This window comes from Protopterus annectens, chromosome 6.part1 (assembly GCF_019279795.1).
Source record: "Protopterus annectens isolate FY-2018-M chromosome 6.part1, PAN1.0, whole genome shotgun sequence".
Classification (NCBI taxonomy): Eukaryota; Metazoa; Chordata; order Ceratodontiformes; family Protopteridae; genus Protopterus; species Protopterus annectens.
In genome coordinates this window covers 29,832,272-29,859,930 of record NC_056738.1, presented here as the reverse complement: position 1 = coordinate 29,859,930, position 27,659 = coordinate 29,832,272, and the positions used below count along the sequence as shown (strand labels likewise).

Sequence of the window (27,659 nt, the reverse complement as noted above, 5' to 3'; positions counted from 1 at the left end):
ACACATTCCTGTGAGATATAAAATCTACCTAGCCTAGCCTAGTTTTTGTATGAGTGAATAATTTGTAAATTCACTCCAAACTCCTAGTACTGAATTCACATCTTCTATGCCAAACATTTTCATAAATTTCTTCAGAAGTCTCCCCTCCTTTGTTACATTTTCCCTTCTAGACCCCCCAGGCAGATCTTCACTGTTGGAAACCAAATTCCAGTCTCCACCTACAAGTAATATTCCTTGCTGAAATCTTATTATTTCTCCCAGAATTTTCTTAAGCTCCATTATAGCAGTTTTAGGTGGAATTTAACTGTATGCCAGTGTAATCCTCCTTCCTAGCCAGTAGTCCCTTAGTGCTATGCATTTTCCATTGTTATTTTGTATTCCTCTTCTATCACTATTGGAGCTCCTCTTGCAGTTAATGTGTACTCCTCTTTTCCTTTGCCCCAGATATTGCACTGAATAACCATCCTGAAAACCTTTCTTTATCAAATTCACATGTTCATTTCTTTCCAGGTGTGTCTCCTGTAGCATAGCTATTTGCACTGTACATTTTCTAGTGTAGTTCACTACACTTTCTTTTTTATATTTGTCTGTAAGACCATTCAGATTGAAATACATTTTGGAAAGCATCATGTTCTTATGTAGTTATCATTACCACCTCTTATGTATAACTGCTTTTTTGTTAATTGCCTAGTTCCAACTTTTATGTTGCATGCATATACTCTGGAGTTTCGTTTTTTACACAGTTGTTTCTTGTCATCTATGTTTGCTCCTATGCTGCATCTTACATAACTTTTTTGTTTTTTTTGAAAGTCCTCAAACAGAAAAAACAAACCTCCTAAAACCTATCTACATCTTCAAATATTGAGGTTTTTGCTTCCTAATAAGAACAAAAGTTCTAAGTTGATAGCCACACACACAAGCTAGAGTTAACCAAAAAGACTCATTACAGCCTGTGCTATTAGTAAGTGCTATTTAATTTTGTCTGTCTTTATAGCTGTCCCAGCTGAGAAAACACTTGAATGCTTTCAGAACACACTTTCTCTAAGCCATATCGCTTCATCAAATTGTCTTCTAGTGACATGCAAACCAGATCCAAAACTGCTAAGGGGTACCTTGTTTACCAGAAAAAAAGCCTTATAATATTCAGTATTATTTTTCATTTACATGCTTTGTGATAAACTTGTTTCTGGATAATGCATGGCAAAAAGCTCACTGATTTTTCTTTTTGTCGCTCTCTTAACCAGATCCACCCCCTTCCTGTTTCTTTTTTTTCATTGCATTTACATTTTTTAAAACTGAACAAAGAAAATGAGAGAAGAAAGCAGAAAAAAACACATATTTATATTAGTATCCCCACTGCATTAAAAAATGAGAACATTTTACTTCAAGTCTAAATGGTTTTGCATTATCTTTAAAGCTTTCACACCTGGGAAAACCCCCGATTGTTTTCAGAGGACATTATATCCTAGCCAATGTTTTGTTTTTTTTTTTTGGTTTGTTTTCCCTCAGCCAATCCCTGTCCACCAGACTGTCTCCAGTTTGTCTTTATCAAAGCTATGGAGAGGATCATAATGGAACTCATAAATAAAGACATAGGGGACTTACAGACATTGGATCCAACCCAGTTTGGCTTTGTCAAGGGCAGATCATGCCTTTAAAACTTGGTTGATTTTTTTGAAACAGTCACCAAGGCCATTGATGAGGGAAGGCAGTCCACACAGCCTACCTTGACCTTGCAAGAGCTTTCAACACAATACCCCACTCGGGTATCATAGAAAAACTCACCAACTTAAATGTTAACCTATACGTCACAAGATGGGTTGCAGACTGGCTAAGCGATAGAACCCACAGGGTCAGAGTGGCTGGCACCATGTCAGACTCCAAGCCGGTCACAAGTGGTGTCCCACAGGGCTCAGTCCTAGGCCCCCTCTTGTTCGGCATCTACTTTTCAGAAGTACAGGCAAACACAGGAGGATTATGGCTGACTAAGTTTGCAGATGACTGCAAGCTGGGCGCCATAGTTGAAAACACATCAGACACATATATCATCCAGAAGGGTCTCATAGAAACGGATAACTGGTGCCAGAGCCATGGCCTAAAGTTAAACGCCAAAAAATGCATAGTCATACCCTTCGGGGAAAAACAAGGTTACCCCTAGCTACCAAATAGGTGGCAATCCACTAAGCACAGAAGAGGTTATCAGGGATCTGGGGACCCAGGTTGACAGTAACCTTTCATTTGACACCCACATTGCCAAGGTAGTCAGGAAAACCTTCTACATTGCCCACCTGATCATGAAGGGATTCACATCTAGATCAAGGGAGGTCATTGTTCCCCTGTACTCATCACTCATCAGACCAATGATTGAGTACAGTGCCCCATTCGGAATGTATCTTACCCGACACCTGCAGCAATTGGAAAGGCCCCAAACATTCCTCACCAAGAGGATAAAGGGTCTCAAAAATATGTCTTATGCTGCCCAACTGAAGGAACTCCAGCTCTATTCGGTCGCATACCGTCTGCTCAGAGGTGACCTGTGCCTAACATACAAGGCCATGTCAAACCCGGATTTGATGGACATGCTCCACCTCAAAAAATCTAAATCCATAAGAAATACAAGAGGAAGAGACTTAAACCTTAACACAGTTATAAATAGGACGTGCTGGAGGGACAGATTAATCACCCAGAGACTCCCTATGCTGTGGAACAGAATCCCGGTACATGTGAGGCAGAGCACCTCGCTGGCCCTGTTCAAGAGAAATCTTGACAAATGGATGGGAGATCGCAGGTTTACCCTGGGGATCACCTCAGTGTCACTGCTAGACAGAGGCACGGTAAACTAATGGGCACAGTACCTTTCAAACTTAAGGGGTGGTGAAAGCCACAAAACTTTGGGCTAGGCTTATAAATGCCCTAGGGCAGATAGCCTAGTATGAACCTATGAACCTTAGTACTCATGCTAAAAAAAAGCCTCATAATAATTAATATTCTTTCTCATTTACTCTCTCTTCAAACTAATCAATCTAAGGTCCTTAAGTCAGTTATGTCTCTATGCAGGAGTGAAAAAAAGCACATTAATATTAACTTTGTCATGCCTTTTCATTGCATTGCCTATATTTCTCAAAACTGTAAAAGAAGAAAGGGAGAAAAGGGGAGAAAAAGAAAGAACATCTGTTTGCAGTCCTCATTACACTTAAAATAGCATGCAAAGACAACCATGCACCATAAATGCAGTACTTTTAAGAAAAGAAAGTGTTTTCATTACTTAGTTAGCTTTCTCCCCTCTGTTCCCCTCCACAAAGCATTTTTCCAAACATTAATGACAAAGTGTGTGCAACTACGTATTGGTGAAATTTCAAGAGTCCTTTTACAGGCAAAATGTCAACTCAAGGTGGCTACATCAGTACAGTGCACTGCCAAACTCTTGTAGTAGACCATGATGATTTATGGCTGACGCATTTAGGGAGACACACTGAAGTTATGTTAGACATTAGCTAATCAAGCAGTACTTATTTTCTCACCAGAAGCAAAACGGTTCTCACCAATCCCAAGATGAGAAGTACGCCACTGGTTCTTTGGTGGTCAGAAGTCTTGTCCCAGATGAAGTTTGGGTCTATAGGCCTTTATAGCCTTTTCCTAGTAGATGCCTTGAATAGCAACTGGATCAGTCAGGAAGGTCCCACACAGACAGACACTGCCCAGTCATAGACCATCAGGAATAAATGACCCTGTGATCCTTCTCTCACAAAGAGCAAAACAGCAGCTCAAATTCTAAGCTGTCACATTTGAAGCAGTTTTTAAGCTTTCTAGTGTTAAGCAGTCTCCATGAAATAATGCCCCTATGCTTCTTCTCTTGCTAGGAGCAAAACAGAAGCAGTCATTGCAAGATGAGAACTGAGAGGTGGAATGTGGGCTCTCCAGTGCTTGATGGTCTTTGATCAGATGTTGCAGATTTTAAAGCTAAGATAGAAAAATGGGTTAATATCCTAAGAGCTGCAGTGTGTGTACTACACAGTTAGATATAAAACTCACGTTACCTCCCTTTTTCATATCTAACGTTGGATATGAAAGAGGGAGGTGACTTGAGCCATTTTATTGTAAGGAGAGAGACACTTATTTTAAAAGAGCAAGATGGATTGGATGGGAGTGGTTTTATGGAATACAGCGCAAAGGCAAATTAACTTAAATAGCTTAAGGGGGAGTTACTTCACCAAAAAAATGTGCTTACTGAGTTTGTTAGTGTTCATTGTCACAAGTCATATATTTATAGTTATAGAGGATAATATAACTTCAGAAGTCAGTTTATCTGAAGTAAGATGTATAGACAGCATATTTATATTGCAGAGTTAATTGTTTAATTTGTAGTGTAGCTACTGTGATTTCAGTATTGTTGATATTTGGTATTTTTATGGAGTGCATGGCAAAGTTAAATGCTTTTGTATATATAATGGCTACACTCACCAACTAGTGTGATCATTATGGATGATGTCATAGCCAGGAGGTAGTATTTCTTCATCTGTACGGTTTGATTTAAGCCAGGTTTCTGTTATTGCAGTTATATTGGGGGTGTAGACTTACACCCAGCTATACAAATCTTTTGTCTTATTCCTCATACTGTAGGTATTTGACTTATTTTTATTTCCCTAAGATTACTCCAGAAAAGTGTATTAGGATTGCTCAAGACAGTATTGTGGATGGTAGGTCCTGGAATAGGTTGAATCCTTTTTTTAAAGAATTATTCTCCACTTTTCTTTTTTTTTTTCTGCTAGTGTTTGGAGTTTTACATAAAGGTTGTTTATATTTGCCATTAGTAGATCTTTCTTTCCAAATACAGGATGGAAATGAGCCATTAAGACCTTCTCAACCTCTCCTCAGTCAAGGACAGAATCTCATCTGGTAATACTTCTACACAGGTCCTTTCCCAGGCCTCCCAAGTAGAGTTTTTTCTGATCTAAGATCCTCTCCTGAGAATGAGAGCTCCTTATGTGTAGAAAAGCTCCCAGTTATCTGGAGTTTTGGAATCTCAATTGTCTTCGGCATTTTCCACCGGGTTAAGGTCTATCAGGAGTCCGTCCATCTAAAATGATTTGGATGAGTGTTGGGAGTTTTTATCAAACCTCAGATTGATTTGGGTGTCCTCTTGTACTCCTCCTTTTTCTAGATGGACAGGGTGGTCCTTTACATAGACATCAGAACCTATTTTGGCACCAGGATCTTGGAGCTGACTGTGGTCTGCATTGGCACTGAGAAGGATACACTTTTCAGTGCTGACTTTTTCTATCACAGTCTACCCCTGTTTTCTTAATGCAGAGAATGACTAGGCACATAGAATTAGGCATCAGGATTTGTCACTATTGGCACAGACGTTATCGGGGCCTTTCATTCACTTTATCAGAGTCTTCAATGTTGACTGTCTTTGGTGCCAAAGCCAGTTTTGGGGCTGGCAGTGGCCTCTGGGTCAAGGTCCCTCAATTTAGGAAACTCAGCTGCAGTTTTCAGCATTGATACCAGGTTTTGTGCTGGGTTCTTTGTGTCTAACTAGTGTAATGTCAGCAGTTGAATACTTAAAGAAATTACCCCTAACAAATCCGGCAGAGGAGAGTTGTCTTTAGCCTATGTTACACCACTTGAGACATAGCTATTCTGAACTTTGAGTACCAGTCATGAGTATCTGAGACAGTTTCAAAATGGCATCAGAGACTTACCTGTCAGGGTCAGACCCATTTTCCAGTCATTCGGAAGACTCCCCTTTGGATGTGGTTTGGAAGAGGACATGTTGAAGGAGGCACATAAATGGCAGAGTCTTGTCACATCTGCTTTAAGCCTCATTGAAGAAGAGGAATCCCCACAGTTGCTTCTAGATGATCCCAGATTTGGGGAAGTATTTGACCTGCGACAGAGGAGTACCTGCTCTGTATATTCACTCATTGAATAAGGAAGTTTTGATTGAGACCTTTTGGACTTCCCCTGACATTTGTGTGGTTGTTCCTCCTATACCACACAATTGACTTTTCATGGAGCAGGCTTAGAGAGAACCCAGTTTGGTTGCGCCTTTTACAAAGAAATCTTGAGAGGATATGTCAAAATTCCCAAGTACAGGGCAAACTGGAGTAAGGAATGCCTTCCAAACTCTGTGGTGGTAGTAGAAGTTAAAGTTATGAAGAGTGTCCTTGGACAAGACCCTGGAGGTCTATCAGCCTATTAGAGATTCTCAAGGGGAAGCATGACTTTGCATCAGGTATCTTCACCATAAGAGTTCTTAATTAGCTGCTGCATATGGAATCACTTTCAGCAAGATATTTATCTGAGAAAAGACTGTATTTCTGAGAAGACCCCAAGCTCCTTACACACTCGGAGACATTGAATGCAGCTGTTGACTGTGCTGCTGACTGAACACTCAGAACTTCCAGAACAGATAGATACCATGTAAGGCTTTATGTCTGGCTCAGACTTTGTTTTTATCCAAAACTTTAAGGCATCAGCACCCCTTTTGATATATCCTTACTGTTTGGACCCAATGTGAGGGAGTAGTTGGTTAAAATTGAGCAAGAAGGCATCACAGAGGTATTCATTGGGAGCTAGAAAGGTCCAAAGAATTTTTTGTGCAAAAAAATCTCAATGGTAGTCCTTTGACAAATTTCTGGACAGGGTTGTCCATGGTCACAGGACCCCTGATGTGGATGTCATCCTAGATGCAGAGTTGGTCTTCAGAACCAGGTATTCCATGTGGCCTTTCAAGTGGAATAATAGCAGAACCACAGAGCACTTGCCTGAATATTCCCCACTGTAGGCACTCTGGGATCTTCTTCCCCTGCACAAGTAAGTGTGACCGTCCATCATGCAAGACATATGTGGGTCAGTGAGATAATATTTAGAGCCTAGACCATTCCCTCTTTTGAACTATTCAATCCATCCTCCTTGTTTGTAATCATCCCACCCGACAGGCATGAGGTGGCTAGGGCAGATGTCAGAAGTACTCCCCAGACCAGAAAGGATTTAGGTTCACTCAAGATTATATTTTTTAAATTTCTCAAGGAAACTCAGGACCTCAGGCCAAAATTGGATTTTGGGGGCCTGAATTGCTATACCGAGAAAACCAGTTTCCAGATAGTCTGCTTGCAGTGTGTCCTTCCTTGTCCACTGGAAGGTGAGTGGATACATTCTGTAGATCTTCATAACACATGTCTACACGTCAGAACTGCCAGTTAGTCCAGGAGGTTTGTGCACTTCCATTTTGGGTACAGTCATTACTTGTGTGTGCTCTACTATTTGGTGTGTTCACAACTGCCAGAGTTTTCACTAAGGGTATAGCAGTGGTTCAAGTCTAGTCAAAGTCAAGTCAAAAGTCAAAGTGAACTTTGTCATTCAGACTGCATTACTTCGAACTCAATGTGCATACAACATATACTGATATTAATACAACAGTAACACGTATACTAATGCTGATCCAACAATAGCAACAGTAAGACATTTATGCAGTGCAGTAACCAGTACAATGACATGCACCAATACTATTCTCCTTGCATGTCTTCATCAGTACCCAAAATACTGCAAGGTAATATATTGCACAGATCAATGTCAGACAGATTTCAAATGACACGGAATGCTAACTTGGCGTATCGCACAGAATGTTAACTTGGCATCGTTAATATTGCACATAAGGTATAAGGTTGTACTTTCATAGAGTTATTGCGTATGATTGTTAAGTACTTCAGCGTTCTAACTCCAGACCTCCATGACTAGCATGGTGTATGTTATTACTGGAGTTCAGAAGTTTGAAGGCTTATTTAAAAAATCTTCTATTAAATCTGGTGGTTGCATCTCTGATTAGACTTCCTTATATTCCCTTCCCTGGATGACTGGCTTCTAATCTCTGCCACCTTAGAATTGATAGCAGCAAAAAATTATTTTGTCTGTGCCAGCTGCGGGAGTGTCAGTCAACAGAACAAAGTCACAGAGCCATTGCAGAGCCTGATTTTTATAGTGTGCCACCTGAACACTGTACACAAACATGTCAGACTACCTCAGAGTAGTATTCTGTCCTTAGTGGTTTGACACCTGTTAGCTTATTCAGCCCCTCCCACCCACTTGTTGTTAACTCAATAGGCCTTATGACTGCCACAGTCAGTCTTGTATCCTGTGTGAGACACTACATGAAAGGGTTATAGTGGAGCTTCAGGGTACAGTGGATGCAGCTAGATGGTGACATGAGCAGGTTAATCTAGCTAAACAGTATGGGGCAGATAGCCCAATGAAAGTTGTCCTAATAAGGGGGCCAATCTGCACATTAACATTATAGAGATGAAGGCCGCCCTCCTTGCATTGCAGGCCTTCCAGGATCTTCAAATAAATCAAGGAGCAGAGGAAGTAACGGCCAAGTCGGGCAGATACCAAACACAAAAGCAACACAGAATACAATGGTAACCTGCAGCAGGAACACAAAAGTCTGGTAAGAAATCTTTCATCTTTAACACTAACTGATGCACATATGTCACTTTTGAAGAAAGGGCTGTTGTTTAGTCTAGCCGAGAGAACTGTGTTAGTTGACATTCTTAAAGAACTTAAGTTATTTGGTCGCAACTTAACTTTAAAAACTATGTTTAAAGGACAGATGACTGATAATGTGAATATTTTTAAAAAACCCAGTATCTTTGTACCTAAATTACATCCTGTGGTAGAAAACTGTGTATCAGTATGTGAGAAGCAAATAAGGGAAGCATTTAATTCAGATAGATGCTTGATGCCAGAGCCATGGGCTCAAGCTTAATGCCAAGAAATGTATAGTTATCCCCCTTGGGAAAAGTCATGTACCCATGAATTACTACATAGGTGGCAGTACACTAAACACAGAAAGTGTGATGAGAGACTTAGGGACACAGGTGGACAGTGGTCTCACCTTCGATAACCACATCGCCACAATGGTCAGGAAATCCTTCTATGTGGCACACCTCATCACTAATGGCTTTTTATCCAGAAAAAAGGAGGTCATTGTCCCACTGTACTCTTCCCTCATTAGACCCATTATAGAGTACAGTGCCCCGTTTGGTATGTACCTCACAAGACATCTGCAACAGCTGGATAGGCCGCAGAAATACTTCACTAAAAACATCACAGGCCTAAAGTAGATGCCCTATGTTGACTGTCTAAAAAAAACTCCAGCTATACTCTGTGGCATATCGTCTACTCAGAGGCGATCTCTGCTTAACATACAAGGCCATGTCAAACCCTGAGCTGTTGGACATGCTCCACTTAAAGAAATCCCAGTCCCTCAGAGCTACACGCTCCAGGGATCTAAACATTGTCGTCACAATGAACAAAACATGCTGGAGGGATAGGTTCCTGACCCAGAGACTCCACAGACTCTGGAATAGACTGCCCATACGTGTCAAGCAGAGCACCTCCTTGGCCTTCTTCAAAAGGAACCTTGACAATTGGATGGGAGATAGGAAATTCACCCCAGGGATCACATCAGTCGCTCTGCTAGACAGGGGTCCAGGAAAGTAAATATTGTGTGAAGAAGTATCCAGGGAATTGTTATGGCTAGGCTTGTATAGGCCCTAGGGATGATAGCCTAGTACCAACCTATGAACCTATAGAAGATATGTTTTTTATAACTTGAGTAAAGAAGGATCTGTTGGCTCTATGTGACCTGAGGAAAATGCATTCAGTGGAAATTAGACACGCAGATAAAGGAGGGGGAATTGTGATTATGGATAGGGAATTTTACATCCAGCAAATGATGAATTTACTGAATGACCATGAAACCTATAACTGTATCTCAGTAAGTATAGTAAAATGTGTTATAGACAGGATTGTTGTTTGACTTGACTACAAATTTGATAACGGAGGATTTATTTAATTATTTTAATGTAGAAACTCCCACCATTCCAGTTATATATATGGCCTTCCCAAGGTATATAAAGATATCATATGTCCACCTATGAGACCCATAGTGTCTAGTAGAGGTTGGGCAACAGAAGCCATTCAATATATGTAGACAATAATCTTCTTCCAGTGCTTGATAAGTATGAAACAGTATTGAAAGATACAAAATCTTTTTTCCAGACATTTCATAAATAGAGCATCTGCTTGTAACCTTAGAAATTACATCACTTTTCCCAGTGATTCCAAATCCGTGAGGAATAGAGAACATTAGGAGCTTGCTATGTTCTAAATGTGCCTTCTCTAATGATAAAGTGAATCTGTTATGCAGTCTGCTTGAAATAATTTTGGACAATAATGTTTTTGTCTTTAAAGAAGATTTTTACCTACAAAAGGTTGGCTCAGCTTTGGGCACAGCTTGTGCAAACAGCTACGCCAACCTAACTTGAGTCCAGTGGGAAGAAACATTTCTACTATAGGGAAATGAATTTAGCAAATATGTTCTGTGGTATGCACGTTTTGTGGATGATATGTTTTTTTTATGGGAAAACTCAATAGAGATGCTGGTTAGATTCTTAGAGTACCTGCAAACAACGACACCATTTTTAAAATACTCCGGTGGTGGTGCTGCGGTAGCATTGTCACCTCATAGGAAGACATTGTCCCGTTTGATTCTCAGCTAGAGGGTCTTCTGTGTGGAGGCATACGTGAATGGGGCGTGCCTTTGTTGAAGGTTGTGCGTTGGGGCTGGTAACCCGGTACGTAAAAATCCACTACCAATCATTAGCGGACCGGAGTTCCGCTGTGGCGACCCCTAACCGGGAAAAGCCGAAAGACACAGACAAACCTGTAAACACTCTGATGAACAGATAGAATTCCTTGATGTTCTAGTGAAAAATCAGAAGTGGAGCAGATGGCTACTAGCCTGTATAGAAAACCAAGCAGAAAGAATTCCATATTACATGCAAGTAGCATGCATCCTAGACATGTTAGCAGAAACGTTATGAAAGGCCAGTTTCTGAGAGCCTCAAGATTACATAATAAAAATGATGAGTTGGGGAGGTCTATGGAAGTGTTGAGGAGAACTACTTGATAGAGGATATGACCAGACAGAAATACACACCGTAGAAGGAGTATATCAAGAACGTTGCAGGAAGGGCAGACCTTACTTCTCAGAACAAACTACAAGAGATAACCCTGAAACTGATTCCAGGGATGAGAAACTCATGTTCCCCATTACATATGCAAGTGATGTCAGTCAATTTTGTGATATATTTAGGAAGAACTGGAGCATATTGTTAGCCACTAAAGAACTTGAAGGTGTCATAGACTCTGGACCTCACTTACAAACTCATTTACAAACAAAAAAAATCACTCAAAAGGCAGCTATTTTTTAAAACCCAAACACTTAAGTCCCTGAACACATCAGATAGGCTAGGGACATATATGTGCAGGAACTGTAGAGCCTGTAAGTACATTTTCTCATGTAGCACTTTTGTACATCCACAGCAAAAGTTTAGAATTGAACTTCATTTCTATTCAGACTGCATCTTAGCTTTTGCTAGTATTGCAAATTTTTTTTATGTGGGCAAGACTAATAGAATGCTTAAAGAATGTGTTTTAGAACATATCAGAGACATAGTAAACAAAAAGGAGAGTAGTGCCTGACCTGTAGAAGCTGAAGGGATACGTCATGTTTTTAAATTTTTAGTTTTAGAAGTTCTGGAAGAAAATATCGGAGGGGGTGACATTAGAAATAGAACAGAAGAAGCTGAGCAAAAATGGATTTTGCAACTAAATGCAGACAAACCTCCAGGTATTGATGAAACTGTTTCTTTGAAACCATCTTTAAAGGAAAGAGCCTTAAAGCACTAATTCCCTTCTATATGGTTCTGTAGGCATTCACATTTGAACTTGCATACTGTTTTTAACAGTTTTATGTCTATTTATGTTTTTCTACTATTTTTAAATTGAGTCTGATATAAATATTTAATCGTTTGTCTTAACGGATTGGTCACTTTGAAAGTATATATATCAAGGAAGTCGTGGGATGTTTTATTAAGTCTGAGGAAGCGACCTGGAAGGTCGTGAAAGTGCTCACTTTGGCCTTGCAATAAATTATTTTCCTTCTACTGTGGCAGTTCGACTTTTTATACATACTTCCAGGGTCATCCTTCTCAGGTATTTGTTTGTGTCTTTCAGCTTTTCCCGGTTAGGGGTCGCCACAGCTGAACTCCAGTCCGCTAATGATTGGTAGTGGATTTTTACGTACCGGGTTACCAGCCCTGACGCACAAACTTCAGTGAAGGCACGCCCCATTCACGTATGCCTCCACACAGAAGACGCTCTAGCAGAGAATCGAATGGGACAACGTCTTGCTATGAGGCGACAACGCTACCGCAGCACCACCACCACAGTGTATCCTTCTCATGTATTATAACTTTATAACTATTTATCCAGAAAACATGGCAGTCGTACAATGTCTCAGCAAATAAGGTGGCACCAGATTTTTACCCCCATAGTTAGGAGGTCGGAAGTGATATCTTCACAATGCTTTTGCCAGCAGTGCATATTTCACAGACTCATTTCACAGACTGGCTTAGCAAATGCATTGTGATGCCTCATTCTTGATCTGTCAAGCTAGACATGAGACTGCTGTTCCCACGATGGGGATGCCATGTTGTAACCTGTTTGCATCCCTGCCCTACACCAAATGCAGTGATTTCTTTATCCTTATACCCTCACAGGGACAGACCTTAAGAGTTACTTTAGTCCATCAGTTGCCACCAGGTCTTCTTTATGATTTTCCTTCATTTCTTCTGATGACCATGTTTCTACAGGTAGCAGAATTGTACAGACAGTCATTACCATTGGCCCCTTCTGGACTTGTCAGTTGTGGTTCCCTGTGCTATTGCTTCCCGTCAAAAAGAAGCCTGTGCTTTTAGATTCTGCTTTGGATTTTCTTTTTCCACCTGTGCAGCAGGCCTCATCCAGACATGCAGTCCCTGCATCTAACTAAGTTTTTTCTAATATCCATGATAGGCAGGGACCTTTTGTACCTGTCTTGGGGGGAGGGGGGGTTCAAAATCCTTACTAAATGTGTACTGGATGAAAGTGAAAAAAGTTTTCTTGTGTGGTAGCCAGTTATAGACCTATTGTTACTTCCCTTTTCCACAGCATTGTTATTTCTTTCCTTGCTATTTGATGTGAGTTCTAGCTTCTCCATTATTAAATTACACTTGGGAGCTGTTTCTAGTTTCCCCAATGTTTTAATCTTCATTAATTAGCTTCTGAAAAGTTCTGTGAAGCCTTTTAAAAAGGGACCTTCTTACTTTGCCCTCCTTTTAAGGGCACAGTCTTCTTGGAAATTTTTTTTTTTTTGGCTGCTAGATCAGGCAAAAGAGTATCTGAACCTCATTCCCTTTCCTTCTGACCTCATTCCTTTATCTTTGTATAAAAAAAAAAAAAAGTATATCTGTAGACCAGCTCTACCTGCTTGCTTAAGGTCATCTCAGAAGTGAATAGTAACCAAACTGTCCATCTTTCTGTATTTTTTTTCTTCAGTATTCAAGATGAGGTTAATATGTCATTCATTGACATAATGTGCATACATGGTTAAAATTTTCTTTACAACAAACAAAACCATTTAGAAGATTTGACTAACTTTTTCTATCCCTTGCTTCAGTGAGAATGGGCCAAAATACATCCAAAGTTACTTTTTCCAGTTAGCTTTCTGATTGCATTTCTTTTCCGAAAAAAGGCCCTCCTTTCAAACCAGAAGCACATGATACACAGTCAGTAGCAACATAATCTGCATTATCAGAAAATTTTCTGTGGATGATATTTGTGCTGCAGTGACATGGGCTTTGAAGCACACTTTTGCCAAGCATTATAAATTGGACAGTGTATCTAGGCGACCATTTTCCTTCAGGGCCTCCATAATCTGTGATGTTCTGTTGTGATAACATCCAAAGTTTCGCTGTAGACTCTATTCAGTCCTTCCACTTCAATGTGCAGGACAATCTAAGATACAGTGGTTGTGTGCTTAGTATAATGTTGTATTATGATTATCCATGAATACCCAGGTTTACATTGCTTTCCTTCTTCCCTCTCCAGTTTTTAAATTTTCTTCTTCTGACAGGCCTTACAGATGAACTGAGCACTGTCTAGTTTATTGATTCATAGTATGCTGGTCTGCTCCCCTTTAGTTGGGGGTAAAGCTATTTTTGGGACAGGCTGGCATGTGCAATCTGTGTTGTAGTTGGGAGATGCAGTGTATTGCAGGAGACATAGTGACACTCCAGCTATGATAAGTAGTTTTGTTTGTAGATTGTGGGTGTAACAACCAGGCCTTCATTTTGATGTGGATGGACATGAGAGGCAGAGGATTTAGTGGGAAATCAGGAAACTCTGCCAAGGGAGCAGCTGATCCAGTGTTATGGTAAGTGCACAACTATTGAATATTTAGCCTTGCTGTTGCTGAGTTTGCCTTTATATATGGCTTGCTGCTGTTCTTTTGTTATAACATGGAATGTATGGCATCCTACCATCTTTCTGTCACACTGTGGCTTTCAGAAGGTTGTTGCTATCCAAAAAGCAGCCTTCATAAGAAACGGCTTACTGCAATATTAGTGAAGTTTTATGTGTACTAACTTAGTTACTAAAAAAAAAAAAAAAGAGAGATTTAAATATATTTAATTCCCTATTTTTTCAGAAAAATGAATCTCACACTTTGGCACAAAAACTTCAGTTCCGAGTTCCATCTGTGGAATCACTCTTTCGAAGCCCCTCGAAGGAAGTTCTCTTCCGATCTCTTTCCAAGGACTCCTTGGCACGGTCATCCTCACGTGATTCTCTCCATCAACTGGATCTTGATGCACCGGTTGCCACGTATGACCCACCATCTGATATTGAAAGTGAGGCAGAAGATTTGGTGGGAAATCAGGAAACTCTGTCCAGAGAGCAGTTGATTCACCAATTACAGAGGATGGACCGTAGCTTGGGTAATTACAGAATGAAGTATTCAGAGGTATGATTGCCTTTTGATCATTTGATTGCTTTTCTTTGGAGAAATTGTTTATTGTAATATTCTTAGAGTATTAATTTATGTATTGAAATTAGATTGATCAGGACATAAAAGGATGAGATTTACCAGGTGCATGTGAAAGGAACAAAAACATGCACTAACAGTGATGGATACACACAAGTATGTGTATGGTACTGTAAAGCTGAAATTAGTAGTTTGCTTCTTGGGGATAATTTGCTGACAGGAAAAGTCTTGACATAGAACCTGTTTGTTTAGCAGCTGGTGTTCCAGTGGCATAGGGGAATAAAGTGCCGACTTACAGGCTAATTGACCTGGGTTTGATTAGTGGCTCAGACAGGAAAGGCAGTTAAATGAACATTCCTGAGGCAGTCCTTTGTGGAGGATGAAAATGCTGGATTGAGGATGCATGGCTCAGAAGGGGTAAAGGGTAGTGGGCATGGCTCCATTTCGCACACACTCACCCCTTAAGTGTGACTACTTTGCCACATTGGGACAGTCTCATTTAGGGCATAAGAAAAAGAAAAGAAAAAAAGAATAGTGATGGCCAAAACACCCATAACACCCTTTGGTTCCATGGCTGGCCCCAGCTGGAATTGAAGAAAGTCCAGTGATCAGAAGCAGCTGGTTCACCAGGTGCAGTTGTGGGACACTGGGTAAGAAGACCATAAAATGATGTAGGGGTACACTAAACAAATTAATAAGTAAATAATCAAATAAACAATTGAAGTAGCTCATCTGCTAAATGTAGGGTCAAAAGTATTTATAACTTCAGAAATGTTGTGGGTGCCACAGGACAGAAAACATGAGGCCTCTCAAAATCAGTTAACACAGTCTATGTGCAGTGCACTGAATTGGTAAAAGCTACATGAATACATCATTTTTTGCATATTCTAAATGTGATTTTTTGTTTGATTTTTTTTGAGGAAATGCTTGCTTAATTTTTTTCTTAGTCATTTATCTATCCAACATATTAAAGTCATTCAAAAGTAAATAAAATATGCTTGCTTCTCCACAGCTCATACACAAACCAGTGTTAACAGTCTTGTAAAATCCAGTTCTTTTATGTTAAGGTTTCACTGTTAACAAGTATTCTGTATGCCTCTACTTTTCTAACTCACCTCTGCAGGCCACTACATCTTTTAAGAGATTATAAGACGATTAACTAAAATAATTTATTTTGAATATCCTTGCTAAACCTAGGCTAATTGAGACATCTTGGACTGTTTTATAAATGAGACACATTTCTTCTTCCCTGTTTAGATTTTCCTCTTACACCTTTACATTCCTTTTCTTGTATCTCATTAACTAGAATTCCGGTCAGCAAGGTGAAGGAGATTGTAGTTTATACCCTACACAAGTATTGTAAAATGATGTAATGTTGTTAAATGTAGTGTAATAGTTAAAAAGCGTGTTGCTAAAGACAAAGGGTAAAAGCGAAGTACAGTAATGCATAATGTGTATTGAAGTAACTGTTTTTTCTAGGTGGTAGCTGACTGGATTATTAACAGTAAAGCAAGGAAGAAGTTTTAATAGTTTAAAAAAAAAAAGTTAAGATAGGATGTTACTTATATTGTAGCATAACACAGAACGCTGGAGAAGGAAAAGGTTTAAACAAATTTTCTTCTTTTGTTAATCATTTTATTTATAATAGAGGCAATCACACATTTATATAAATGAAGACGAACAATATTCACATATTTTCAATTACAAACATTATACATCACATACAATCTTCTTTATGGTTATTGTCCATCCAACATTTTATATAGCTTAGTCAGTTCCAGCATTATATAGCTTTCTCAGTTTTTGCCCTCCATTAAACCTCATTCTTGCTCCTCTGAAGCATTATTCTGCATGTATTGTTCCCACAATTCCCATTTTTTTCTATGTAGTTTGCTCCCACCCTTTACTAAAGATCCCACTTTGATTTCTTTTATCTCCGTTACTATATTCACTTCTTCAAATATGTTTGGTTTAGACTTCTGATTATAATTTTCTACTAATTACTTTTTTGACAGCTACCAAAATTAAACAACAACAACGACCAGAATTAAACTTAGCAAGGCCTTAGTATGTCTAAGCAATTCAGCTCCTGTATTCCTACTCTAAAAATAAATAAATAAATAAAAAGTTAAACCAATTTGTTTACCCAGTATTTCTGGCAGAGACATTTTTAGGGAATTTTAAAAGCTTGCCAGCTCTTTGTACTTCCAAAAAATATGTTCCCAGTTACCTCTTTGTTCCCCCTTACACCTTCAACATTTACAAACTATCTGAGGGAAAATTCTTTGGAGTCTGCTTGGGGTATAAAAATACCTATGCAAATACTTTCAAACAAAAATCTTAAGTCTTCTAAGTTTTGTTGCAGAGCTATACATTATATCTTCCTGTTTCTTTGTGAATTGCTTATCCAAGCTCTCGTCCCAATCTTTTCTACCCTCCTCTGATTCCTATAGAAACTGTACAATATCCCTTTTTAACAACAAGATTCAACTAAAAACTCTACTAGTGCTGAACTTTGAATTAGGATTCCACTATCCCTTTCTCTTTCCCTGAACTCTGATGTCAATCCTTTATAGGGAAGATAGTCTATAGCCTGAAGTCCAAATGTATTCTTGGCATCTTCTATTACCTGTCCTTCTGTATTTGCTCCCAATACCTTGGGTCCTTTGCCAGTTTTCTCCAGTAAATTGCTGCTGTCTTGTCCCTATTCTATGTATCCCTAACTGCAGTCATCCATATTGGCAGAATCTCCTTTCTCCATTCCCATGTTGGCTACGTTCCCAAAACACTTTCTGCTACTTTGAGTATACTTTTTTGTCTGGCTGTTTGTTATTCTTCTTGAGTATCTGCATCCAGAGTCTCACTTGCTCCTTTTTTCTTGACCCCCCCCCCCCCATTTCATAATCATCCCTTTCAACTTATTAATTATAGCTTTCTGCTTTTGCTGTTTGTAGAAGCCTTGACTGTGCAGCTATAAAAATATCCCTTCAAATCGGGTAGTCACAAACACCTGTTCTGTTTTAAGGATCAGCTTAGTGCTGTCTTCTCCACCCAGATAAAATCCTGCAACTTTTTATTTATTGCTATCCACAGCTTCTGCTCTGGTTGATAAAAAGGGGCTAAAATTATTTTTATTGCTTATTTATTGCTATCCATAGGCAAGAGCTTCCAGTTCCTTTTTTTTGTGTTATGTTTATTCCCACATATCTTTACCTGTCACAACAGAATCCTTTTTAACACTTACTCCGAAGTACTTCATTTTATCATGTTTCCATAAATATGGGGATATTGGTGTTACCCAATTCCTGTGTGGGTATGGAATACATGCATATGGTTGAAGACACCAACTCCGAACATGACATTCTCCAAACCTAAATGTCAAAACACACAGTGGTGACTGGTCGGAATGTCGAGCATAACATCAAATTCGACATTTCCTGTTGCTCAACCACCACAACAAGCACTACCATGGGTCGAGAAGGGGGGGGGGTATTAGCCTGGCTGGCGTTCAGTGTTCATGGATTAGGTGTCTGAAAATTCGACGTCCTGCGAACTGGGGTCACTGCCTTTGACATTTAGGATGTCGGACGACAACTAACATTTGCCTAAATGCATGTATTCCTGTGGGTTGATTACCACAATACCAGTTATATCCTTGAATTTGAGTCCCTTATTTTCTTTGCCAGTTGGTCTAAATAAAATGCAGATAAAGGGGAAAGCGGACAGTCCTGCCTGATCTCTGTGCTCAGACATTACTTATCAAAGAGGAACCTTCTGCTTCAGTGTTCACCTCCAATCCATCAAATATCTTAACGTTACTCTTGTGGCAAGGAGTGCAAGTGCTTCTATTGCTTTACTTCGAAAATCCCAGCTTACTCTGTCAAATGCTTTCTCTATATCAAGACCCACTAACAGTAGTGGTATTTTCTTACACTGTGCTTACCTGTGGATCAGCTTTGTTCTGTTAATGTTATCAAATGTTTGCCACCCTATCAATTTTGGCAACACCTTTGCTGTTCTTTTAGCCATTATAGACATAAGCACTTTATAATCAAGGTTTAAAATTAAAATGAGCCTATATGAAGCTGGATGCGATGGGTCTTTACCTTCTTTAGGTATTGCAGTTACCATCACTTTCTTCCAGATTTCCATCTGTACTTTTTTTCGATTTTCACATTTCTTCTGCTTTATACAGATCTGTATAAAATTTCCAAAATATCTGTAGTACCTCTGTCTACTGGATCTCTTTTTTTCTTCCCCTTGGCACAGGCTTCCTAAGCTTGGCACTAATCCTTTCTATTTATGTTACCTGAGTCGTTGCGTTAAGTTTTTTTGCTTTAGGTACAAATCGAAATGTTTATAGAAGAATTAAATATGCCAAGGATATGGGAAGATGAGGCTCAACTACTAACAGTTAGGATAGGAGGAGATGAGATAAAAATAGTTATTTATAACCAGTCTACAGGGAATTCCCCAGGAGTAGATGATATACCTGTGGAAGTTTTTAAGCCAGGAGGGATAAAACTGGTAAAGATCTGGAAGGTTTTGTTTAACAGTATTTTATTTACCAATTTATTTATTGGTATTTGATTACCGGGGAAGTCTGGTTGAAGCCCATTTTCGGTGGAGGCCCAAGGAGAAAAGATCCAGGTTTTAAAAGCAAGAGAAACGCCAACATTCTGGAAGAAAATGTTGTTGGCTGTAATACATAAAGATTGAAAGACTCCATTAGATCCAGCTTCACATAGCCCCACTTTGATGCTAAACTAAGCCATGATTATAAGGTGTCTTATGTCCATAATGACTAAAGGAATGGCAAAGATGATACCAAAATTGAGAGATATGGATTAGTGTGGTTTTGTGGAGAAGAGGCAAACATTTGACAACATTAATAGAACAATGATGATCCAGAGGGAATCAGAATGTAAGAAAATAACACTGTTGTTAGTGGGTCTTGATGCAGAGAAACCATTTGACAGAGAAACCTGGGATTTTATAAGTAGAGCAATGGAAGCATTTGCATTCCCTGATAAACTTATATTTAGGATGATATTTGAGGAATTGGAGGTGAAAATTAAAGTTGGTGGGTTCCTCTCTGATGAGCTCTTTTTGAGAGAGGGACCAGGCAGGGTGTCATCTTTCCCTTTTTTTATTTGCATTATATTTAGAACCATTAGCAAAGAAAATAAGGGACTCAGAAATTCAAATATATAATTGGTATGGTAGTCAAGAAAAGCTGGCCTTATTTGCAAATATTATTTTATACCTGATAAAGCCAGAAAATGATATTTCCATGTTGTGTAACATTCCGAGACTGTTTCTAGTCTTTTCTGGATACAAAATTAATGAAGATAAGACAAGGGAAATGGCTGTAAACCATGTACCCACACATGAATTGGTTCAGCAATGCCCAGATTTATGGGGACATGATAAAATGAAGTGCTTAGGAGTATGGATTTAAAAGGATTCCATTATGGCAATTAAGGATTTGTGGGAAAATACTTAACAAAAGATGACACAAAAACTGAGAAATTAGAAGTTTTGTTTTATGGACGTAGATAGCAGTGAAATTGTGTTTAGTACCTTTAGTTTTATACAAAGGTCAGGCATATTTTTGTCAACCAGAGAAGCATTGTGGATTGCAGTTAATAAAGAGCTGAAGTATTTTAACTGGGAGGGGAAGATGGCAAGAGTCAAGTGGCATAAGCTGATCCTTCCAATAGAACAAGGTAGTTTAGGATTACCTGATTTGAATGAGGTATTTTAGTGCGACACAGTTGCCATATGCATAGCACAAGCAGAAAGTTATAATTCAAAGTGGAAAAGGATGATGAGAAAACAGGGGATGATCAAGAAACAAGGAGAGACTGGGATTTTGGAGCCATATCTTTAAGGAGAATAACCATGCAAAATATTAAATTCATAAAGTAGCAGAATGTATTTTAAGAATTAAGCCAACATAGGGATGGAGAAAGAAGATTATGCTGATATGGATGACTGCAATTAGGGATAAGACAGTAGGCTAGATGGGATTGGAATTTACTGGAGAAAACTGACAAAGTATTAGGATTATGTAATTAGAGAGGGAAAGGTAATAGAATGGGAAGAGGCCAAGAATGTATTTGGACTGCAAGCAAGAGATTACCATCACTATCCAGGAATTATATCGAAGTATAGGCAAAGATTAATAAATAGGGAGATCCTAAGTGAAACGCCAGCAATGGTAGAGTTTTCTAATAGAATGTAGAATGCTGCTGTTAAAAAGGGATAGTTAGTAGTCCATATAAAATATTGCATGATTACTAAGAATCAATCAGAGGAGTTTAGAAAGGATTTAGAAGAGAGACTGGATATGCAACTCTCAAAGAATTCCCAAATATGCAACAAGTCATGAAGATTTAGCATCTCTGCTTGTAAGTGTTTGCATAGGTATTTTTATACCCCAAGTAGACTCCAAAGAATTTTTCCTCAGACAGATTGCAGATGTTGGTGTGCTGGGGAAGAAGGAAGTAATTGGGAGCATATTTTTTGAGACTGTAATGAGTGGTCAGACTTTAAAAAAATCCCTGCAGTCTACTGTATCAGATGTACTGGGTGAGCAAATTAGTGTAACTAAAAAGGGATATTTTTGAGTTTTAATAAAAAAAAATTTGAATTGCATAGACATAGTAAGGCTTTGGTGAGACTAATTTTATTGGCTGCTAAAAAACAAAGTATAAACCAATTGTACTATAAGTTGTGAATACAGTTACAGAGGTAAAACAACTGGAAATGTGATGTTTAGAAAGGCTCTATATTACTTTGTCAAAGGGCATTTTAATTGAATGCCTTTTTGTTGGCATATAAACAGCGAAAAGGGGAAAAAAATTGCTTGGCCAACCAAAAACCAAGCAAACTGTCAGACCCTATGAAGTGGGGAACTACGTCCCCCCACCCCCCAACTAAATTTACCATCTCTGAGATCATACTACAGTAGAGAAAAGGGCAAATTACCAATGACGGCCAGTTGTTTTTTTCCCCTGGGAAAAAATTTGCTGAAGTGGCCATCCAGAGTTTTGGGAATATGCTGTTTGTGTCGATGAAAAGGCGTTCAATTAAAACGTCTTTTGATAAGGTAATATAGACCCATTTAGAAAAGGGTGGGAAGAACAAAATAGAAAAATTGGGAATTGTGGGAACAATACTTTTAGAATAATGTTTTGGAGGTGAAATGAGGTTTAAAAGAAGGCAGGATTTGAATGAGCTGTGTAATATTTGGACTGATCATGACTGGATGGAAGTGATGCATAATGTTTGTTATTAAAATATGTCAGTATGGTTTGTTTTTATTTATGTAAATATATGATTGTCAATTATAATTATGTTATATAATTATAACATAATATAATTATATAATATATTATATAATTTTGTAAAGCTGTTTCTTGCTTAAAAAGAGGCTTTGTGCTCTGGGGTTATCAAAATTAAAAATAGTGGCTTAACAGCAAAATTTCTAAAAAAAAAAAAAAATAATAAAAAACAGTGGCTTAATAGCAGAATTTCTAAACTCATGCATTTTATCCATCCAGGTAGTCCCTTATTTTCTCTCTAGCACTCTGCAGTTGCATCTCTTCTTGTTTTGTGAGATTCCCCTTATTCTGCAGTACTTTAACCTTTGTCAGTCCCTTTAAATAATTTCTGTTACTTCTTAATTATATCTCTTTTTTTTTCTTTTATTTCTATCCTATTTTTAAACCCCTCTTTCATTTTAACCCACCCCCTAGCTATATCTTCTGAATAAATTTCTGTCTTCACAAGTAATTTCTACTACCCATTCCTTAAATTCCTCTCTTTTTAACAATCAAGTGTGGAAGTGCCAGTGTTTCATTTTTACTTTATTGCCCTGCACTTTTGTCTTAGATATGTTATTAGCATGTGATCTGAGATAGTTATTGGATGTGTATCAAAACTTTCAATTAAATGCACATGTTCCTGTGAAATATAACTTCTGTATAGCCTTTCCTAATTGTAACTTATTGAAAAGTAGTCATTCTGCATTCCTGCTACTGAATTTGCATCTTCCATACCAAGTATTTTCATAAATTTCTTCAAAAATCTACCCTCTTTTATTATAGTTTCTCTTTTAGGCCCATAAGATACATTGTGACTGTTGTAAATCAAATTCCATTCTGTACCTACAAGGATTATTGTCATCTGAAAGATGATTATTTCACCCAAATTTTTGTAAGCTCCATTGTGGCAGTTTTAGGTGGAAAATAAGTACATGCCAGCGTAATTCTCCCCCTTTTCTAGTAGCGCCTTGCAGAAGTCTTCCATTATTATCTTTTTATTCCATCTTGTATCACTGTTGGAGCTTCTCTAGCAATTAGTACAAGTGCTCCCCTTTTCCTTTGTCCCAGATACTTTGCTGAATAAGCATCCTGAAATCCTTTCTTTATCAAATGCACATCCTCAGTTCTTTCCAAAAGTGTCTGCTGTAGCATAGCTATTAGCAGTCTTGCATTTCTTAACATAGTTTACTACTTTTTCTTTCTGTTTTGTATATACTTGGGAGATCATTCATATTCCAAGATAATATGGAAAGTGTTGCCATTATGAGAAGAAGTTATTATATCCACCTGGTATGTCTAAATGTCTATTTTCAGGTTTTGTGTTACGCATGTACACACTAATGTTTGGCATGTTGTTCTTTTATACAGTTATTTCTTATTTTGTCCATTTGAACCTATGTCGCATCTTACAAGACTTTTTTTGTTTTAATGAAAGTCCTCAAACAAAATCAAACATATTTCCAGAATACCCCCATAACTCAACAGAAACTCACAAAACTATGTACATCTTGAAATAATGAAGTTTAACCGTCCTAATAGAAGGAATTGTTCCAGACTAACAGCTAAACTTGCAGGCTGTAATTGACTTACAGTTAAGGTTATCTATGCTAATGCACATGATACAGCTCGTGCTTCTGCATCCACCAAGTGCTGTCTGTTTTTGTCTTATCTTTATTTTTCTCCCCAGATGTAGAAAACAACTTGAATGCATTATTTTTAGCCTTAAAAATATTGCACTCTTTTCAGCTTGTCTCTAAAGAAACATAAGAAATAGATACATAGTTGTGTTCAGCTACAGGCTTTGCATGTTACACTGAACATTTATTTGCTAAAGAAAACCTTTTCAGTACATTTAGTATTCTTGTATTTCTTTATTTCTACTTAAGCTTGTTGTTAGATCAAGGCAAGGGCCTTAATTCAGTTATTCATCTATGCAAAAATAAGAAAAAGCATATCAACTCCACTTATATCATGATCTGAATACTTTTACACCTCCACCCCACCCCAACAACACAGGTTTACAGCCTATTATTTTTAATATGGTTTTGTCCAGTGATCATTTACTTTGCAGTGTCTACATTTCTTAAAACTTAAAAAAGAAAGAAAAAAAGATGCACCTGTTTACTTTAGTATCCCTATAACACTCAAAAATAACTGAAAATACTTTAATATATAACATGCAGTTTATGCCATAAAATGTTTAATAAAAATATTGTTAAGAACAAAAGTTGTTTTACTGAAAGTTATCTCTTTCCGCTATTCTTACCTTCCCTTGCATGTTCTTCCAAACATTAATGACATGAAGTAGGGCAAATACTTTGTAGTCCCTTAGAAGTTTAACAAAGTCAAAAAAAGTTAAGTAGTTCCAGTTTTTCACAAATTTGATTGATGCTTTGTAATACCACATTTATTTGTAAATTTGCGTTGTTGATTTTCTTCCTGTTGATCTCAGTTTCTGGTTCATTTCCAATGCATTCCATGTTCTTCTAGCCATCACCTGTGCTTTTATTTGTCTCTCAAGCATTTTCCTTTGGAATATTGTAAAAAATTTCACTGGTTAAGTCTCTCAGTGAGCTTTCTTATTAGAATAATAAGAAGCATAATTCCATTCTGTTTGATAGCTCACTTTTTTTGGACAGGCTTATGTATTTTCTCCTTAGCCTGCTTTGCATCAAAAATGACTTTGATCTTCCCAGGAAAAAAAATATTCTGAAGATAGAGGGAGAGGATAAATCTGCTCCTCTTCTGCCTGGTGTACATTGAGTAATCTTCACTGTCTCAAACTTTTACTACTTTGCTGTATTGCGACAGTTTTGTCAGACTAGGTTGGTTCTGCCTTTAGGCTTACTTACTAATACAGGTCTTAGCTGCTTTCTTATGTCTAGGTTTGGAGCATATAAACATTTGCCCTTTCAGGTAGCAACTCTTGTAGTTGAATACTAGTCCATCTGCTTATTTGTGCTTTCATAATATTAAGTGTGTTCCTTCCAGTTTTTGTGGTACAACAGAAAATCTCAGGTTTTCTCTACATGCTTTGTCCTCTTAATTTTACCATTTTTTCAGTTTGAGCAGTCTTATACTCAACCAGCGCTTTCTTCATTTCTACCTCTGATTATTGCAGTTTTATCAACTCATCTGAATACTTGTTTAAAGCTTCTTCCATTTTTTTTCTGATCTTTTGCTATGTGAGTTGATCTACACCTTCAGTATTTTGTTTAATCGGCTGTGAGCACATTTGTGTTTTTTTTTTTTTTTTTTTTTTTTTATCTAGATTACTGGAATTCATGTATTTAATCACTTCTGGGGCTTGAACTGCTTTTTGCTGAACAGCTGCAGGATTCTTCCCAGGCAGTGTTTTCTCATAACCTTTTGTTGTTGATTTTCTTTTAGGTTATCTAAATTTATTCTTTGCTGGCATCCTGGCAATGCATCTACTAGTTAGTAACTAAACTTTACACTAGAAGACAAATTCACTTACACTCTTTTCTGATTTTCTGTTTTCACACTGGGAGAGCTGAAATTAAGCATTTACTCAGTGGGCAGCCATCTTGGAAGTCTCAATGTATAAACTATGTTGAGATTTGAAGTGTGTGGAAGGACTGAACGGGTGTATGGATTTGCACACATAAACATAAATGTTAACAGCTTCTTCTTGAAACATGCAAGATTGGATGAGTAGCCTAAAAATCGACATTTGGTCAGAGGTAGTTTTTTTTTTTTTTCATTTCACTGAGGTAAACATGTTATTTATTTACTGCGAAGTACATTGTGGCCAGAGAGGGAGTTGCGTTTGGGATATGAAGTAGATGATGATCTTTGCAAAGGTCAGGGAAACATTAGGGGAGCACTTTGATGATGGTTAGTTTAGAAAATGTGAATCTGCAGTAGAGATGTGCTATAGTTGGCGGCAGCAGTATGCTATTGTGTGGCGAGATGTGTAAAGAGAGGAAAGAGCAAATCAAGTGGTTCAGATCAGTGACATTGTTGCAGTTGGTGGTAGAGGTATGTTTTTGTGTGGGGAAAGGCAGAAGGAGAGGGTAGAGATAATCAGGTGGTTCAGGGCAGTGATACTATCGTATCAAGAAGGAAATATTTTGCTTCCTGTTTGAAGGATTTTGGTGCATTTATTTGGCACAGATTGGTGAGATTGAGAGGGAGTTCTATTGTTTTTTGCCATATGGCAAAGTCATAAAATAAAAAAGAAACAAGTAGTCCACTTTTCCATAAGTGTATGCAAGTGTCCGACTGGTCTAAGTGGAAATTGAGAATAGTTGAAATGACATACTGGAGATAAGGAAGACATCAATTAAGAAATGCATAGAAAATGCACTGTGCGATCTCTTCAGTGGATCTATTGTGTAAATAGCAGTTTAACACTTAGTAGAGCAGTGAAAACTAGTATGATGACAATTGAATATTGAAAAAAAGGAAACTAATTGCAGGGGATGAAATAATGTTGAAACTTTAATATCTCCCCAGCAGCTATAACATTAGAATGTATAAAGCATAAAGTCAGAAATGTATAATCCTTTACAAGGCTAGCCAGTGAATTTTCTCAAGTTTTTACGTAAAAGGTTGAATGAACTTGTGCATGTATTCTATACTCTGGAGGGGAAAATGGCAAAGAAGCAGTGATGCATTTACATGATATTTCTGGCAAAATTTATGAGAACACATATATTTAGTATAGATGCCAGTGCAGCTAACCATTATTGTGAACCTGATACTTCTGTTTGATGAGCTGGGACTCTGTTCTTGTCAGTGTACATAATTCTTTTTTATAGTGTTTTAAAGAGGTTCGGGGAAAGGATTAGTGAATTAAGCTTTTAGGAAAATGTGACGAGCTCAAACAACTCCTTAAAATTACAACTGTGTAAAAGTCTTGTCAGATTTTACAAAATATGAATAAAGCTGCTTTTAGGAAGAATATGTACGACCGAAGTGACATGTATCGTCAGTGACTGTAACTTTTAGGCCATCATATGGCTGCTTTGTCAGTTTTAACAGGGAATGGTGATGCCTTTTCAGACCTAGGGGAAAAACAAGGCACTGTACTGTATTAAGATATGTAGGATGCAAATTGACTTCAGAGGAGCAGCTATTAGCTGTATACATACAAGTACATACATACAAACATACATACATACATACATACAGATATTTCAAGCATGGGCATTAATGCCCTTCTAGCTTGCCAATGTACCAAAACACTTGTTCCCATAATAACTGTCCAGGCTGTTCTTAAAAATATCTAAACTAGTACTTGCTTTAATGTAATTAGGTAGTCTGTTCCATGCATTGGCTACTCTGTCAGAGAACCAATTAGTACACTTTTCATTCCTATAGAATCTCTTTTTAATTTAAATCTTTTGGGTTTCAAATGCTGTAATGGAATG

At 38.0% G+C, this 27,659-nt stretch overlaps 1 protein-coding gene across 1 annotated transcript in view; it reads left to right on the top strand.

Moving 5' to 3' along the window:
• Positions 1-27,659, top strand: part of LOC122805248 (golgin subfamily A member 4-like) — a 1,317,313-nt gene that overhangs the window by 100,783 nt on the left and 1,188,871 nt on the right. The window contains exon 3 of the mRNA XM_044075338.1: positions 14,597-14,911. Coding sequence (XP_043931273.1) covers positions 14,597-14,911 — 315 coding nt within the window. The remainder of the gene's footprint in view (positions 1-14,596; positions 14,912-27,659) is intronic.